This window comes from Erpetoichthys calabaricus, chromosome 1, assembly GCF_900747795.2.
Source record: "Erpetoichthys calabaricus chromosome 1, fErpCal1.3, whole genome shotgun sequence".
Lineage (NCBI taxonomy): Eukaryota > Metazoa > Chordata > Cladistia > Polypteriformes > Polypteridae > Erpetoichthys > Erpetoichthys calabaricus.
In genome coordinates, this window is record NC_041394.2 from 172,897,181 (window position 1) to 172,911,503 (window position 14,323).

At 40.0% G+C, this 14,323-nt stretch overlaps 1 protein-coding gene across 1 annotated transcript in view; it reads right to left on the reverse strand.

The window, feature by feature from the left end:
- The window catches only part of LOC114656855 (chromatin remodeling regulator CECR2), a 193,498-nt gene that overhangs the window by 130,108 nt on the left and 49,067 nt on the right, over positions 1-14,323 (reverse strand). Inside the window, 1 exon segment of the mRNA XM_028808445.2 lies at positions 2,727-2,910. Coding sequence (XP_028664278.2) covers positions 2,727-2,910 — 184 coding nt within the window.

The following is a 14,323-nucleotide window of genomic DNA, read 5'->3' on the forward strand; positions in this document are numbered from 1 at the left end:
CCAATCAAGTGGGATAAAAAGAAGCCTGCAAAGCAGAGATGGAGAGTGAATAACAGAGCGAGGAGAACAACAGAGAGAGGACACAGGTTAGTGGAGAAAAGACAGGCAGGATGGTGTGGAGCCTGTGTCGGGAGAAAAGCAGGCAGGTGGTCAGGAGCATGCCCTGAGGGAGCAATCGACAGGCCTGAGCTTGAGTGCCCGGCTGGAATTGGGGCACTCTGACTGAAGTGTAGAAAGTAGCAGGAGCTGCCCAGTTGTGCAGAGTGTCCCAGGTGAGGCCAACAGATTGGCCAAGGGAGATGTGTGTGGGATTTGGAAGAGAGTCCTACTAGTGCCGATGAATTGGCAGTAGGTCCCACGAGCCTAAGATAAAGGGAAGACTGTACCTGTCAGTGGGTGTCTCCTCATGCTGCAAGGTCCTGTTGTGATAAGCTGGAAAGATACCAGATTTTAGACAAAGGTATTGGGGCTTGTGATTGTTTTTAAGGAAGACCTGCCTGGTATTTTGACCTTAGGTTTATTGGATTATTTATTGGATTTTATCCTCCTTTATCCTTATTTATTGTGAAGACTTGGTACTGCAATGGTTTTGAACCTTTTTCTATTGGGTTTTAATAAAAACACTTCTGCACTTCTTGCTGAATATGCAAGTCCTCACTTACAATTCTGAGATGAGCTGGGTAACTATCAAAAGTTACCAGCCCAGGAGGATCCTGGAAGCACCAGGGAGGGTGGAGCTAACCCAGACCGTCACATTTTTTGTCTTATTTGTCATGGTCTGTGTAAGAATGATGCAGTAAGAGACCAATCAACTTACAAAGGAAATGCCTAGATTCCTAGCAAGAGAAGCTGCTTTTTATTCAGATTGTATTGGTATTTTGTCACACTCATTATTTTGCTTTTGTTTTGGGCACATTTAGCAACCTTAAATTACAGATTATTCATATCTAATGCAAGAATAAAAGTAAAAACCTTCTCTATGGCTTGTGGTTTGTAACAGGCTTTTAAATGTAAAAATGAGAACTATAGTGGGGATTTTGGAGCTCCAGTCTAGGTAAAAAGAGGGAAAAAAAAAAAAAAAAAACTAAAGGGACCCTTCCACAATAAAACACCAACAAATACCATCAGGCAAAAAAGGTTGTAGATATGACAGTTGCTGAAACAAGACCACTGTGTTTGTGGAGGTGAATTTTATTGAGGTCATGGATAATGACTTTCAAACGGCCTCCAAATTGCTCTATCAAACCATCTGATCACTCTTGAAAGGTAGATGGGATGTCATCCACGCTGTTCTCAGCAAGGATGGGGAATTGTTGGCCTCAATGGGAGATATTGTTGAAAGGTGGAAGGAGCACTCGGAGGATCTCCTAAACCTGTTGTATGTGCCTTCCTCCTTGAAGTCAGTCCCAGAAGCATTATACAGGCCCATCTCTATGACTGAAGGCAATGCAGACATTTGAAAACCTCTGTATTAGCCAAAAGCACTCCATTATTGCACAGTAGACAGGGAAAGTATTTCAGAAGTGGCAGAGTGGGGTGATGTTCCTGTTCTCTAAAAAGAGGAAAAAGGGGATGTATTCTATTTACTAAAGGGTAACACTCCCAAGCCTCCAAGAAAAATCATATACTGGGATAGTAAGATAAAGATACCATTATAGGAGTTGGAACTCCGATTCAAGAGAAGCAATATTAATTCCATTCTGGCCATGGAACTGTCGATGCGATCTTTGTCCTTACAGAATCTTGGTATTATGGGAGTATATCAATTCTGTCTCAATGTGCTTTGGGGACTGGGAAAAAGCTTATGTTTGTGTTGCCTATCATATCTTGAGGAAGGTGCTAAGTTTGGTTCCAAGCGCTAGACTTGTATTTGTATATTCGGTATTGGAACACCATTCAATAACGTTACAGGACGCTACCTAGGGTGTGTCTGGTCTCCTCTCCTTTTCATGGACAGGATATAAAGGCACAGCCAATATTTAAATGGTATCCAACTAGGATTCTAAAGGTTCCACCTCTGCTGACTGGACTGTCCCTTTGGCCTTATCAGACTGTGATCTCCAATGGTCCTCCAATGTAAGAGAGTCTCTTTTGTCCTTCAGATAATAGGTAGACACCCATCCCAATTGGAGGAGTTGAAGTACTCTGGGGTCTTGTTCAGAAGCTAGGGCATAAGTGACTGAGACTAACCAACAAATTGAATGATTTGGCAGCAGTTACAAACTATGTACCAGACTGGGATGGTCAAAACACAGCTACATCCAGAGACAAAACTGTCAATTTTACACTCAGTCTTTATCATCATTCTCACTTACAGTTGATAGCTCGGAGTTGTGACTGAAAGAATGACATCACGACTACAAGTGGTTGAAGGACTGCTGGGCTAAGGAGCCTAATTACTGCTTTTAAGCAAGCAGCAGAGACTGAGTTGTTAATACCATCCTTTGGTGAGTGCTTGGAAGCAAGACAATAGGTGAAAGTTAAGGGTGAATTGAAATTGTAACTGGTATGTTCAGAACTAATGACAACTGAATCCAGATATCACTCTAAAAACATCAATAGAACTCCATTTGAATGTTAAAGTGCAGAACTGTTTCATCAAATGCCAATAAAATCATCAAACTCTAATGAGGAGTGCAAAGTGAATTACCCAAAAATATGTTTTCCATGCTAACTAGCATTACTATCAAAAGTTATCAGTTTCATAAAAAGAGATTAGCTCTCACCTTTAGTAGTTCAAAAACATCTGCAGCATCAAGTCGGTAGTCACACAGCTTATGTATCAGTTCCACTTGCATGCGGAGGGACAATTTTTCAAATGTTCCTTCCTTCAGTGGGTTTGGCTTCCCTTCTTCGAGTTCCCACCGATAACTGATGATATCATCGAGATATGTTTTCATTGTGCATGGCCTAAAAACAAGCAATATATAAACGTCATAATAGAAATTGCACTATTGAGGCATCTCAAATGAATTTACATCAAATAATTGAAACTAATAGCCAATCAAAATCAAACATTATTAAACAATTAAAATCTGATCCTCCACTTGGGGTGCCTGTGAAAGTATTTTTTTATTTATTTATTTAATTAATTTAATTTAGTTATTTATTTATTTATTTTTAAACAGAATCAAAAAATATAAAATCTGTACCTAATCATAGTTTAAAAACACAGTTTGCTAAATACTTGCTTACTTGGAAATAAAGCAGGTTTGGTTAATGTTACTGTCTTTTGGCAATGTTTGGATGAAATGTGGATGAATAAGTGTGTCAGCTGAAAATCCAGAGTAAACATTCAACCTTAATATGCAAGAGCTAAATGCCATGGTCTGGAATTTGTTCATTTTGATGAAGACTAGGGGGCTCCGCCCCCTTCTTGCTTCGCTCGCCAACCCCCGTGTTTGGTTTACCGGATGTACAATACAATTTATTTTTTGTATAGCCCGAAATCACACAAGAGGTGCCGCAATGGGCTTTAACAGGCCCTGCCTCTTGACAGCCCCCCAACCTTGACCCCCTAAGACGACCATAAAAAACTCCCCAAAAAAAAGCCCCTGTAGGGAAAAAAATGGAAGAAACCTTGGGAAAGGCAGTTCAAAGAGATCCCTTTCCAGGTAGGTTGGGTGTCAAAAAGAAAGGGGTCAATACAATACAATACATAGAACAGAATAAATCAATACAGTATAAAAATAAAAATTCTAGAAGTACGGAGTAGAATTTCACATAGGATGATATCACATAATATGATTTGGATTTGTTTTAAGTCCTGGAGACCTCATTCATCAAGCTGCCTCCCCCATTTTGCCATTCCACATCTGAAATAGCGCAAATCCGATGAAAGGACCCCTAATTCCCACGTCCCCAGTCATCAGGGATGACTTTACCTTAGGCGGGCAATCTACAATTTAAAGAGATTGCTATTTTCTTGGGAATTGTTACATATGCATTATTTTCACTTTTACTTTAAAAACTTTTGTAAAAACAATACTTGTCCTTTATTTCCGGCCATGTGCGTGTTTACATCTCTTTCTTGCCAGACGTATAACGCTGCTCATGTTGTGAAGTGGGGGGTTTGGCGGGGAGGGGTGTGTCTGAGCACATGCTAATGATATGTCTTTGGATCATTTGCTGTCTTTCTGCTGCTTGCGAGCTGTCTCTTCTGCCTGTCGCATGTTGTCGTTTTAAGAGCTGGGAGCACATGATGCTTGTCTGCCAAAAGCAATCCAACAACTGCTTCTTTAGATGTCTGTGGACTCCTTTTAAATGATGGCTCACTGCCTGGTCTCGCGTGATGTTGTAAAAACAATACTTGTCCTTTATTTCTGGCCCTGGGCGTGGTTAAATTCTTTCTTGCAGGACGTATAATGCTGCTTGGGTTGTCAGGGTGGGGGGGTGGGGGGCTGCTGTCGCGCTGCCCTTCGATGTTTTTAAAGCCTACAGCCGCTGTCCTTTTTTGCTACGGCCCTGGGACAATCTCTTGGCACCGTCTCATGTTTCCGGTCCCCGCGAGACACACCGTGGCAAGTCTCTTTGGTCTCACGGGTCTTATAAATGTCTTCCGAGAAGATCACGTATCGTTGAATTGCTTTTGCTTTCCAGGACAGGGTTTCTTTTTATAATAAACAGACTACCTTGTAAAATTATCATGCATACGTTTATCGCAAAGTATTAAATAGAGTAGACCAGAATACTTTTTTCATAACGAATACTCAACTAAAATGAGTTGCAACCCTGTAAGACTTAATGGCCCAATCTCCAAGGTAAAATCCTGTGGTCATTTATAATTAAGAAAGTCGTCTTCTTTCAGGTGCTCCCGTTAGGGGTTGCAACAGCTGATCATCTTTTTTCCCCCCACATCTCCTTTTCTCTGCATCTTGTTCTGCTACACCCATCACCTGCATGTCCTCTCTCACCACATCCATAAACCTTCTCTTAGGCCTTCCTCTTTTCCTTTAGCCCGGCAGCTCTACCCGTAGCATCCTTTTCCCAATATACCCAGCATCTCTCCTCTGCACATGACCAAACCAACACAATCTCACCTCTCTGATTTGGTCTCCAAACCATCCAACCTGAGCTGACCTTCAAATGTATTAACCCATCTATCAGTCTATGACAAATTACTCCTGACACTCTTCTCCACCCATTCCCCCCAGCATGTACTCTTTTTCACCTCTCTTCCACAATCCCTGTTACTCTGTATTGTTGATTCTGGTACAGGGTAAATAATATCTTATTTGAAATACATACATTGCATGTGTGTTACATGTCTACAACGATCTGGGTAAATACCAACAAGGTAACACAAAAACAGGTCAAGAAAATAACCAAAGTATAGGAAATCATTCAATTTACATGTTGCTATCAATGAGTAAAAAGCCAAGCCCAAATATCAAAATCGACAGAGAGCCGACATGTCTGCTTGGCTGCTGTAGACGTAAGAACCGCTGCCTTCTAATCAAGAGCTGGTGGGTTCGCTCCCCGGTTCTCCCAGACTTGAGTAGTGAGCTGCTATTATTACTATTACATAATAAAAATATACATTTGATTTGAGTCTGTAACACCCGGTGTAAATTTTTGCTACCTGTTTTTTTTAATTTGGTTTTATTCTCTAAGTCACATTCACATGGTACAACGAACTTGCCTCTCCCTCTCTGAGTTAATGGTGTTTATCTTCATTCTTTTCACAAGAGCAGCGATGACCACAGTTGGTGCTGTGGTTGATGCGTGGTCAGAACTATTTGTTGTACCGGCAATCAAAGATACTCTGACAGCGGTCACAGGGCATTGTATCATGCAGTATTTTCGCTTTGACAACAAAGACACCCAGGCAGAATACATGAAAAACGACAGATTTGCTGTGATCTCAGACATCTGGCAACGTTTTGTTGAGTTAAAACCCAGGGCACTATATTACTGTTGATGAGTAACTATTTCCAACCAAGGTCCATTGTCCTTTCTTGCAATACATCTCAACCAAGCCTGACAAACTTGGCATAAAGTTTTGGATTGTGGCAGATTTGGAGACAAAGTACAAGTGTATTGCCACTCCTTATATAGGAAAAAATCCCAGTCTCACGGGAGAAAGACTTTGAGACTGTGGTCATAAAGCTTTTGGACAAAGGCAGAATCGTAACAGACTTCTTCTTCCAGTTGCTGTTGCTGGCTAATAGACTGCTGCACTGCAACAAAACTCTGCTTGGCACCATAAATAAAGTGGGACTTCCACCAGCAGCTAAAGTCACTTTAGTACGCAAGCAATTCTCCATGTTAGTGTTTAGATCTGGCAATGCCATGCTTACAGAATATGTGCCCAAAGAGATGAAATCTGTCTGTATTCTCAGTACCATACACCATAATGTGAAGACTGGGCAAGACCGGAGGGGGAAAAAAAACCCAAAAAAACCTTTAAATGACAACTCATGTTCAAAATGACAGCTTTTCAATAATGGTATTTTCATGCATGGATGTGTGTGTGCATGCATGAGAGAGGCAGAGACAGATTTGGTGTCATTCAAGTGGTTATTGGAATATAAAATAAACACTTTCACAAAGATATAACGAAACAGGTGTGCTTTAATTCAAGAAAAACTGAATTTCAAAAATATTTAAGTGACAACAGGATACCAAGACGATATGATTCACCAGCATTTGTGTGTCTGCTTATATCCCTTCAGCGATATCTTTTACAGTTAGCAGAAATGTACACTAGGTGTTACAGACTCAAATAGCAGCAGCTCACTACTCAAAACGGGAGCTAGCTTCCCCCCCACTTTTATTCTCTCAGTCACAATCATGATACAACCCCCCCACACTCCCCCCGTGCTATAACATGCTTGGCCTGGCAGCAATGAACGCACATATGCTGAGCAAGGCATGCACGGGGGCCACTGTGAAAAGAAGAGTGTTCTTTGCTCACCTTGCAGAGGAACCTAGTTGTTGCTTCTTACTAGAAAAGGTGATGGATTAAGCAAGAGAGGATGCAATATCGATAGGTTTCTGTTCCAAGACTGCCGCTCCCCCCAGCCCCTTCAGTGTAATAGTAACACAAAACAGAGAAAAGTACATACATTGCAACAGGTGCATATGTCGTAAACATAGAAAGGACGGTCCTTGGGTGTGTGGGAACTGTTAACATTTGAATCAGATGATAGCATATAGTGCGGAACTGAACTCTCTGTACTATTCTTTTCTCTGCATGTCCTGGAGTACAAAAGAAACAGTACCATGCAACAAAATGAGGAGACTGCATGGGCAAGATTGGAAAAAAAAAAAAAAAAAAAAAAATGCAGTCACTGATTACAAGCGCAAGAAGGAGTGCAAATGAAAATGAATAATATGAATAATGTTACATCAGTGCCACAATGTTTTCCGAAATGTACTATACAGGTCATAAAATGAGTTATTCCAAATATCATATATGCCTATGTCTCCTTTATTTTTTGTCAGTGCGGCTTTGATATCATGGACCATAAGGTGCATACTAATTCAGCGTGAGCAGGAACACTCAATAAAACTGAATAAAAAAAAATTCAAGTGACGGTGAGATACAAAGAAGGCAGATTCACCAGCGTTTGTGTGTCCCTTTTATCCCTCCAGATCAGAAAATTTCCAGTTCCATTGTCTCAAAACAACACTCACATCTACAGTTATTCCCAGCTGCAGATAAAAAGTAACCACTTCAGATCTGGGGTGCGGGGGGACAGGGGGTGGAGGGTGTTGTATCGTGACAGAGAATAAAAGTGGAAAAAAAAAAAAAAAAAACGCTAGCTTTTACAAGTACTATAAATTTACACCGGCTGTTACAGACACAAATCAAATGTTTTTATTGTATAATGTTAACAATAAGAGCAGCTCACTACTCAAAACGGTAAATTTGCCGGGGAGCTGGTTTTCGAACTCACAACCTCTGGATTATAAGTCAGCAGATCTTACCACTGCACCACGGAAGCTGTCGTATTGTACTTGCACCTTTTGTGAAAGTGTTTATTTGATATTTGGCCACCAGCCTTCACACATTATACAGTTCATGTCTACATTTTATTATTACTAAAACATGAAAAACGTTTGTTTTAACGATGTGTTTACATAGATTGTTGTAGACACAAAACACACATCAAATTATTTCTCCTTACAATTCTAGGTAGCTCACTCCCAAATAATCAATCAAGACAGGAACTGGGAGAACTTCTTGCCCGTTCTGAGGAGGTGGGAGGGATGGCTGCTTGGGCTTATCGACACATTTAGAAGACAAAAAAACGCTGAAGGAGAGATGCGAAGGGATTTAAGGAGGGCCGGATTTACGGGTTTTTTTGTAGGCTCTGGTAATTCTAGTGTTAAGACCTTTTTCCTAAGCTTCAGGGATTCTAGTGTTAAACTCATCCACCTTCACCAACTCTATTCCCTGCATTCTCACCATTCCACTGACTACCTTCTCGTTCACACACACATATTTGGTCTTGTTCCTAATGACCTACATTCCTCTCCTCTCAAGAGCATATATCCACATATACAGGGTCTCCTCCACCTGCTCCCTACTCTCGCTACAGATCACAATGTCATCAGCAAACATCATACTCCACGGGGACTCCTGTCTAATTTCATCCTGTCCATCACCACTGCAAATAAGAAATGGCTCAGAGCCGATCCCTGATGTTATCCCTCCTCCACATTGAATGCACCCGTCACTCCTACCGCAGACCTCACCACTGTCACACTTCCTTTGTACATATCCTGTACATCTCTTACATACTTCTCTGAATCTCTCAACTTTCTCATACAATACCATAACTCCTCCCGAGAGACACCCTGTCATATGCTTTCTCCAGGTCCACAAAGACACAATGTATCTCCTTCTGGCCTTCAGTACCGATACACTTCTCCACTCCTCAGGCATCCTCTCACTCGCCAAGATTCCATTAAATAATATGGCTAAAAACTCCACTGTCATCTTTCCTAAACACCTTCATGCTTCCACAGGTCTGTCATATAGACCAATGGACTTTCCATTCTTCATAGCGGTCCTTTCTTCCTCCTTGTTAATCCATTGCACTTACTGATTTACTAATTACCTCATTATCCAACCTTCTCTCTCTCTATTAATCAGCCTCTTAAAGTACTCTTCTCATGTGCTCAACACAATCTCCTCGCTTGTGAGTATGTTCCCATTTTTATCCTTTATCACCCTGTCCTACTGCACATCTTTCTCCGCTCGGTCCTTCTACCTAGCTAATCGGTACACATACTTTTCTCCCTCCTTAGTGTCCAACTTCTTATAAAACTCATCATACGCCTTTTCTTCAGCCTTCACCACCTCTCTCTTCACCTTACGCCTTATTTCCTTGTACTCGTCTACTTTGTGTCTCTCCGACTATCCCACTTGTTCTCCCAGCCACAGGGGATGCACAAGCCAGTGTGTTTCTTTGTGCCAGTACCAAGCCTGGATAAATGGGGAGGGTTACGCAAGGAAGGGCATCTGGTGTAAAATTTAGCCAGATCAATATGCAGACAATTCATTATTAAAGTAAAACCTTTAAAATCAAATATTTTAAATCGATAGAAAGCTGTATTTGAGCTGTAAGAATACTAGTTTTTCATACTAAAACAGACAAGAAGCTAGCAACATATTACAAGTAATGGGTCTTGATTTGGCATTAATTGTCATTCTACCACAGGTATCGAAACAGTTCCCCCCCCATCCCCCATCAGAATGGTATGAGTCCATCGCCTTAGGCGAGTAGGTATGAAATGTTTAAAAGGCCTCTGGTGCCATTAGTTCAAAAGGTCAGTGAGGAGGATAGGTGTCGCTATTGTGTGTATTACAAAGTTTCCCCCCCCCCCCCCCCCCATGCTGTTGGCTGTATTATAGGCACTTTTTCAATCTTTTTAAGCTAGGGTGTCTCCTACATTTTGGGAAAGCTTCAGCACAGGGGTGAGAGTTTTGGCTGCTACAGAGCCCTTGGACCAATTGTTCAACCTTTTTCTTTCTACCCATTTTTTTGGCAGCTTTGGACTGTGTACATTTTATAAGCCCTTGCCTGTAACTACTCTGCATGAATGTTTTCAATATTTTATCAAATTTGTCCTGTTTGTTGGATGCGGCTATTTTGTTTTGCTTGATTGTTGCGTATTATTTTTATGGATTGTTCATCTCTTTATGACACCTTTTCTTCTCTTGCGAATATTTGTTCTTTATCTCACCAACAAATACTGAAATAGGATTTTTCCTGCAATAAACATCAGTGACTGATTTCAAAATACTTTGTGCTTTATTTGTGTCTTGGCACACCTTGAGTGCTGTCCAGGTATGAACTACTACTGTGCACTGACTTAAGACGGTGAATCATGACATGTATATATTGGGGCCTCAGATCTGCTGATGCTCAGGGGCACTTTAGAGTCTTTTTCCGGCCCTGATTTTAATAAACCGCAGAAGTCAAACAAGCACAAATACATTTTGCTAGTAACTTTAAATGCTGAAAATGATCAAAGGCACCCAAATACTGAAATCTATATTTTAATCCAAAAAGCTACACAGACTGATTAATAAGCTTACTTTTTATTTAACAGATGGAATTCAAACATATAATACTGAAAACACAATACCATAAAACTTCAACTGCTAATTCATTTACATGTCATGTTCCAATCTTTATCACATTATGTTCCTGCAACTACTCTTAAGCAAAGATCACCTTTAGGTATTACTAGTGGTTGTCATTCTCATCAAGGCAACTGACCCTCTTCAGTTGTCTGCATACTAAGTGATTTTTCTGCTGCCTTCCTGTAGGCTGGGCATTGCCAAGGCTTGTAGTCACCTCCACAGAGTGTATAGCGCTATGTGTCTGCACTATTTTTATAGGCTCTAATTTTCGCTTGCTTTTTACCTTCAAGGCAATTGGCTTTTGTAGCTCTATTTTCAAAACAATGTCTTTAATCAGCTGCAGTCCATGGATTTAATGCCATTCAGCTCCCTTACTCGACACAACAAAATAGCTTTTTTTTTTTAGCATCAGTTCAGGATCTCCATGTAATTTTTCTCTTAGTTCCTTGTCTCTAACACCATTTGCAATTATGTTATGAATTAGCAAATCTGCAAGAATTCAGAAATTACAAGACTGGCTTTTAAATTTTAAAGCCATTCCACAGACCCCCAACTCAATTTGTAATCTTCTGTTAAATATATTGTCTTTAATATGGTTTGTTATTTCTGGAGCTACAAAATTATTCAACATTTTCTGTTATCCATTTGTAGTTCTTCTGCTCCTTTTCTAAACTGCATGCTGCTGAAAATGTCAACCACTATTAGGAACATTGCAAACTTTGGATATCTTTTTTTATTCACCCCTATTCCTGCTAGATATAGTGTGAATCTTCGTTTGAAATGTTTGTCTCTTAACATTGAATTCAGTATTTAAAGTAGGTGTCAGTTACCATGTGTTCTAGCATTCTACAAGGAACACTCAGAAAAAGTATTAATAACTAAACCCTTTATTAAAAAATTGAATCTAAAACACATACAATACTGATAGCATACACCAACTTCCAACTGTTGATGCAATCTCACCATAATATCTGTCTAATGCAGTAAACTCAGCAATTTTTGGGAGGGGGGGGGGGCTAGGATATATAACAGTTTCGTCTAACATCCATGCAACAAATATCAACATATGCACTATTTAAGACCCTTTAATTATAATAAATCTACATAACTTAGTTTCAACAATGCTTTGTGGATTGTTCTGGTAAAATATAAAAACAAAAGTGGAAGTTGTACGTTTATAAAAATATGCTTACTTAATAAAGGAGTTTTTGGTTATCTTCCACAGGCAAGGAATGTTGTGCACCTTTACAGAAAGTCTCAGCTTTATAAAGGTGAATGATAATCCTGGAATGCCAGTTTAGAAAACAAACCTAAGGATATCAGACATTTTAGCAAGGATGTTCGGATACAACTACAAAGCACTGTGCACGGAGGCCTGATTTTAGGAGGCCTAATGATAATACTATGGTCTGCATCTTTTTAATAATATTATACATATACATTGATATATAGTAAATATTTAATATTTACTTGAGGGGGATACTATAGCTATAGGGGACTTGCATTACTCCAATATTAACTTGGAAAAGGTTACAAATGTCAGAGCAAAAGAGAAAGATTTACTAGTAGTAATAAGTTGCATAAGTGCTGCACTTTATAATAATTGTACTCTTTTAGATCACACACATATACATATATACATATACATACATACATACAAACGTACATATATACATATACATACATACATACATACATACATACATACACATACATACATACACATCCATCCATCTTCCAACCCGTACATACACACACGCACACATATATGCAGCTGGAGATCCACAAAGGGAGAAAAAAATGAATCACGTATCATAAAGTAGTTTTTTATTCCTGAGCTTTGAACCCCTACCAGGGGTCTTCATCAGAGGATAATGCTTAGACTTACAAGAATCAAAGGCAATATATAGCAACACATTAAGTGGGGTGGGGGGGGGGGTTTGTATAGTTTATTTATTATGTACATGTTCTTCTTAAGTTAGCATATGCTGGATTTATGTCCAAGTGTCTGTTGATGGCGTTCTCACTTGATAGCCAAGACTCGGCCAACTCTCTGGCACTTTTAGTACTGGCCTTAAATTTTACTTTTACATTGTCCCAGTTGAATGTATGTCCTGTTGATTTAGTATGTGCATAGATCAATGATAGTGCGTCCTTTCTTCGGACGGTGTTGCCATGTTCCTGTACACGTGTTGAGATTCTTTTTGAAGTTTGTCCTATGTATACCGCTGAGCAAGAATTGCATGGGATACTATAAACTGCTTTTTGTGTTTCTGCTGTCGATTTCTTGTTTTTGGCATTAAAGAGGACTGTGCACAGATTGTTCGTGGGTTTGTGTGCTATTCTGAAGCCCCACTTGGTCAGGATGCGTGCTGTACCTTCTGACACCTTGTGGTGATAAGGGAGTGAGTGCCAGGTGGGGTGGGGGTTCTGATTTAAGTCGATTGTTTGCCAAGTTATTTGGCGTCTCCTGTGTAAGCTCCGATTAATGAATGTTTTTGAGTATCCGTTTGAGTTGAAAAGGTGGAAGAGATAGCGTCTCTCATTAAGTTTTGTTTCCTTAGTATTACAATGAGTGTGGACTCGTCTGAATAGGGTTTTCACACAGCTCCGTTTATGGGATACCGGGTGGTTGCTGGTGAAGTGTAAAATCTTGTCTGCGTAGCATTCTTTGCGGTAAACACTTTTGGTCAGGGTGGCGTCATTATTTCTTTTGATGTAGATGTCCAGGAAGCTGATGTGTCGGTTCATTTCTTTGTCCATTGTAAACTGGATTGCGGGGAATATTGTGTTGATATGATTGTAGAACTCATTCAGCTGGTCCTTTTTTAGTATGACGAATGTGTTGTCTACATAGCGTATCCAAATTTTGGGTGTGATCTGGGATAAAGCCATGTTTTCGAATCGCTGCATTACCAGTTCCACTAGGAGTCCTGATAATGGTGATCCTATTGGCATGCCTTCTTTCTGAGTGTAATACTTGCCGTTGAAATGAAAGTGCGTTTTTTGGCAAAGTGATACTAGGTGCATTATGTCTTTGATGGACAGTTTGGTTCTTGTCTCTATGGTGGGGTCGCTATCCAGTCTCATTAATAGTGTTTCTGTGGCCAGATGAACCGGAATCATGATATATAGCGATACAACATCAAACGAGACCATGATCTCGTCCTCGGCGATGGATACGTCTTTCAAGCGCTGTAATGCCGACTCCGCGCTGTTAACAGAATAATCCAAGTTGTAAGTTAAATGTTTGAGTAGTTGGAAAAGTCTTTTTTTTTTTTTATAAGTTTTATGATGGTCCGCCTATTAGGCTAACAAATGGTCTGTATTTCAGTGGTTTTTTATGTATTTTTGGGAGTCCATAAAATTCAGGGCAGTTAGCATCGTTGGATTTCATTTTGTGAAAGTTCTGTGCATCCAGGCAGTTACAATTTCGGAGTTTGGTCAGAGTATAGTTTATTTTATTCTGTGTAGTTTTTGTTGGGTCATTATTCAGCTGTTGATAAGTGTTAGTGTCAGAAAGCATTTCTTCCATAGCTGTGGTGTATTGTTCTTTATCTAGGATGACAGTTGCGCCTCCTTTGTCGGCTGGTGTAATAATGATGCTGTTGTCATTCCGTAACGATCTTAGAGCTTTCTGTTCACTTGCCAGAATATGTGTGGTCAGTTGTCCTGTGTGTAGCTGGCTGGCGACGTTGCATCTTATTTCTTGTGCATGTTCTG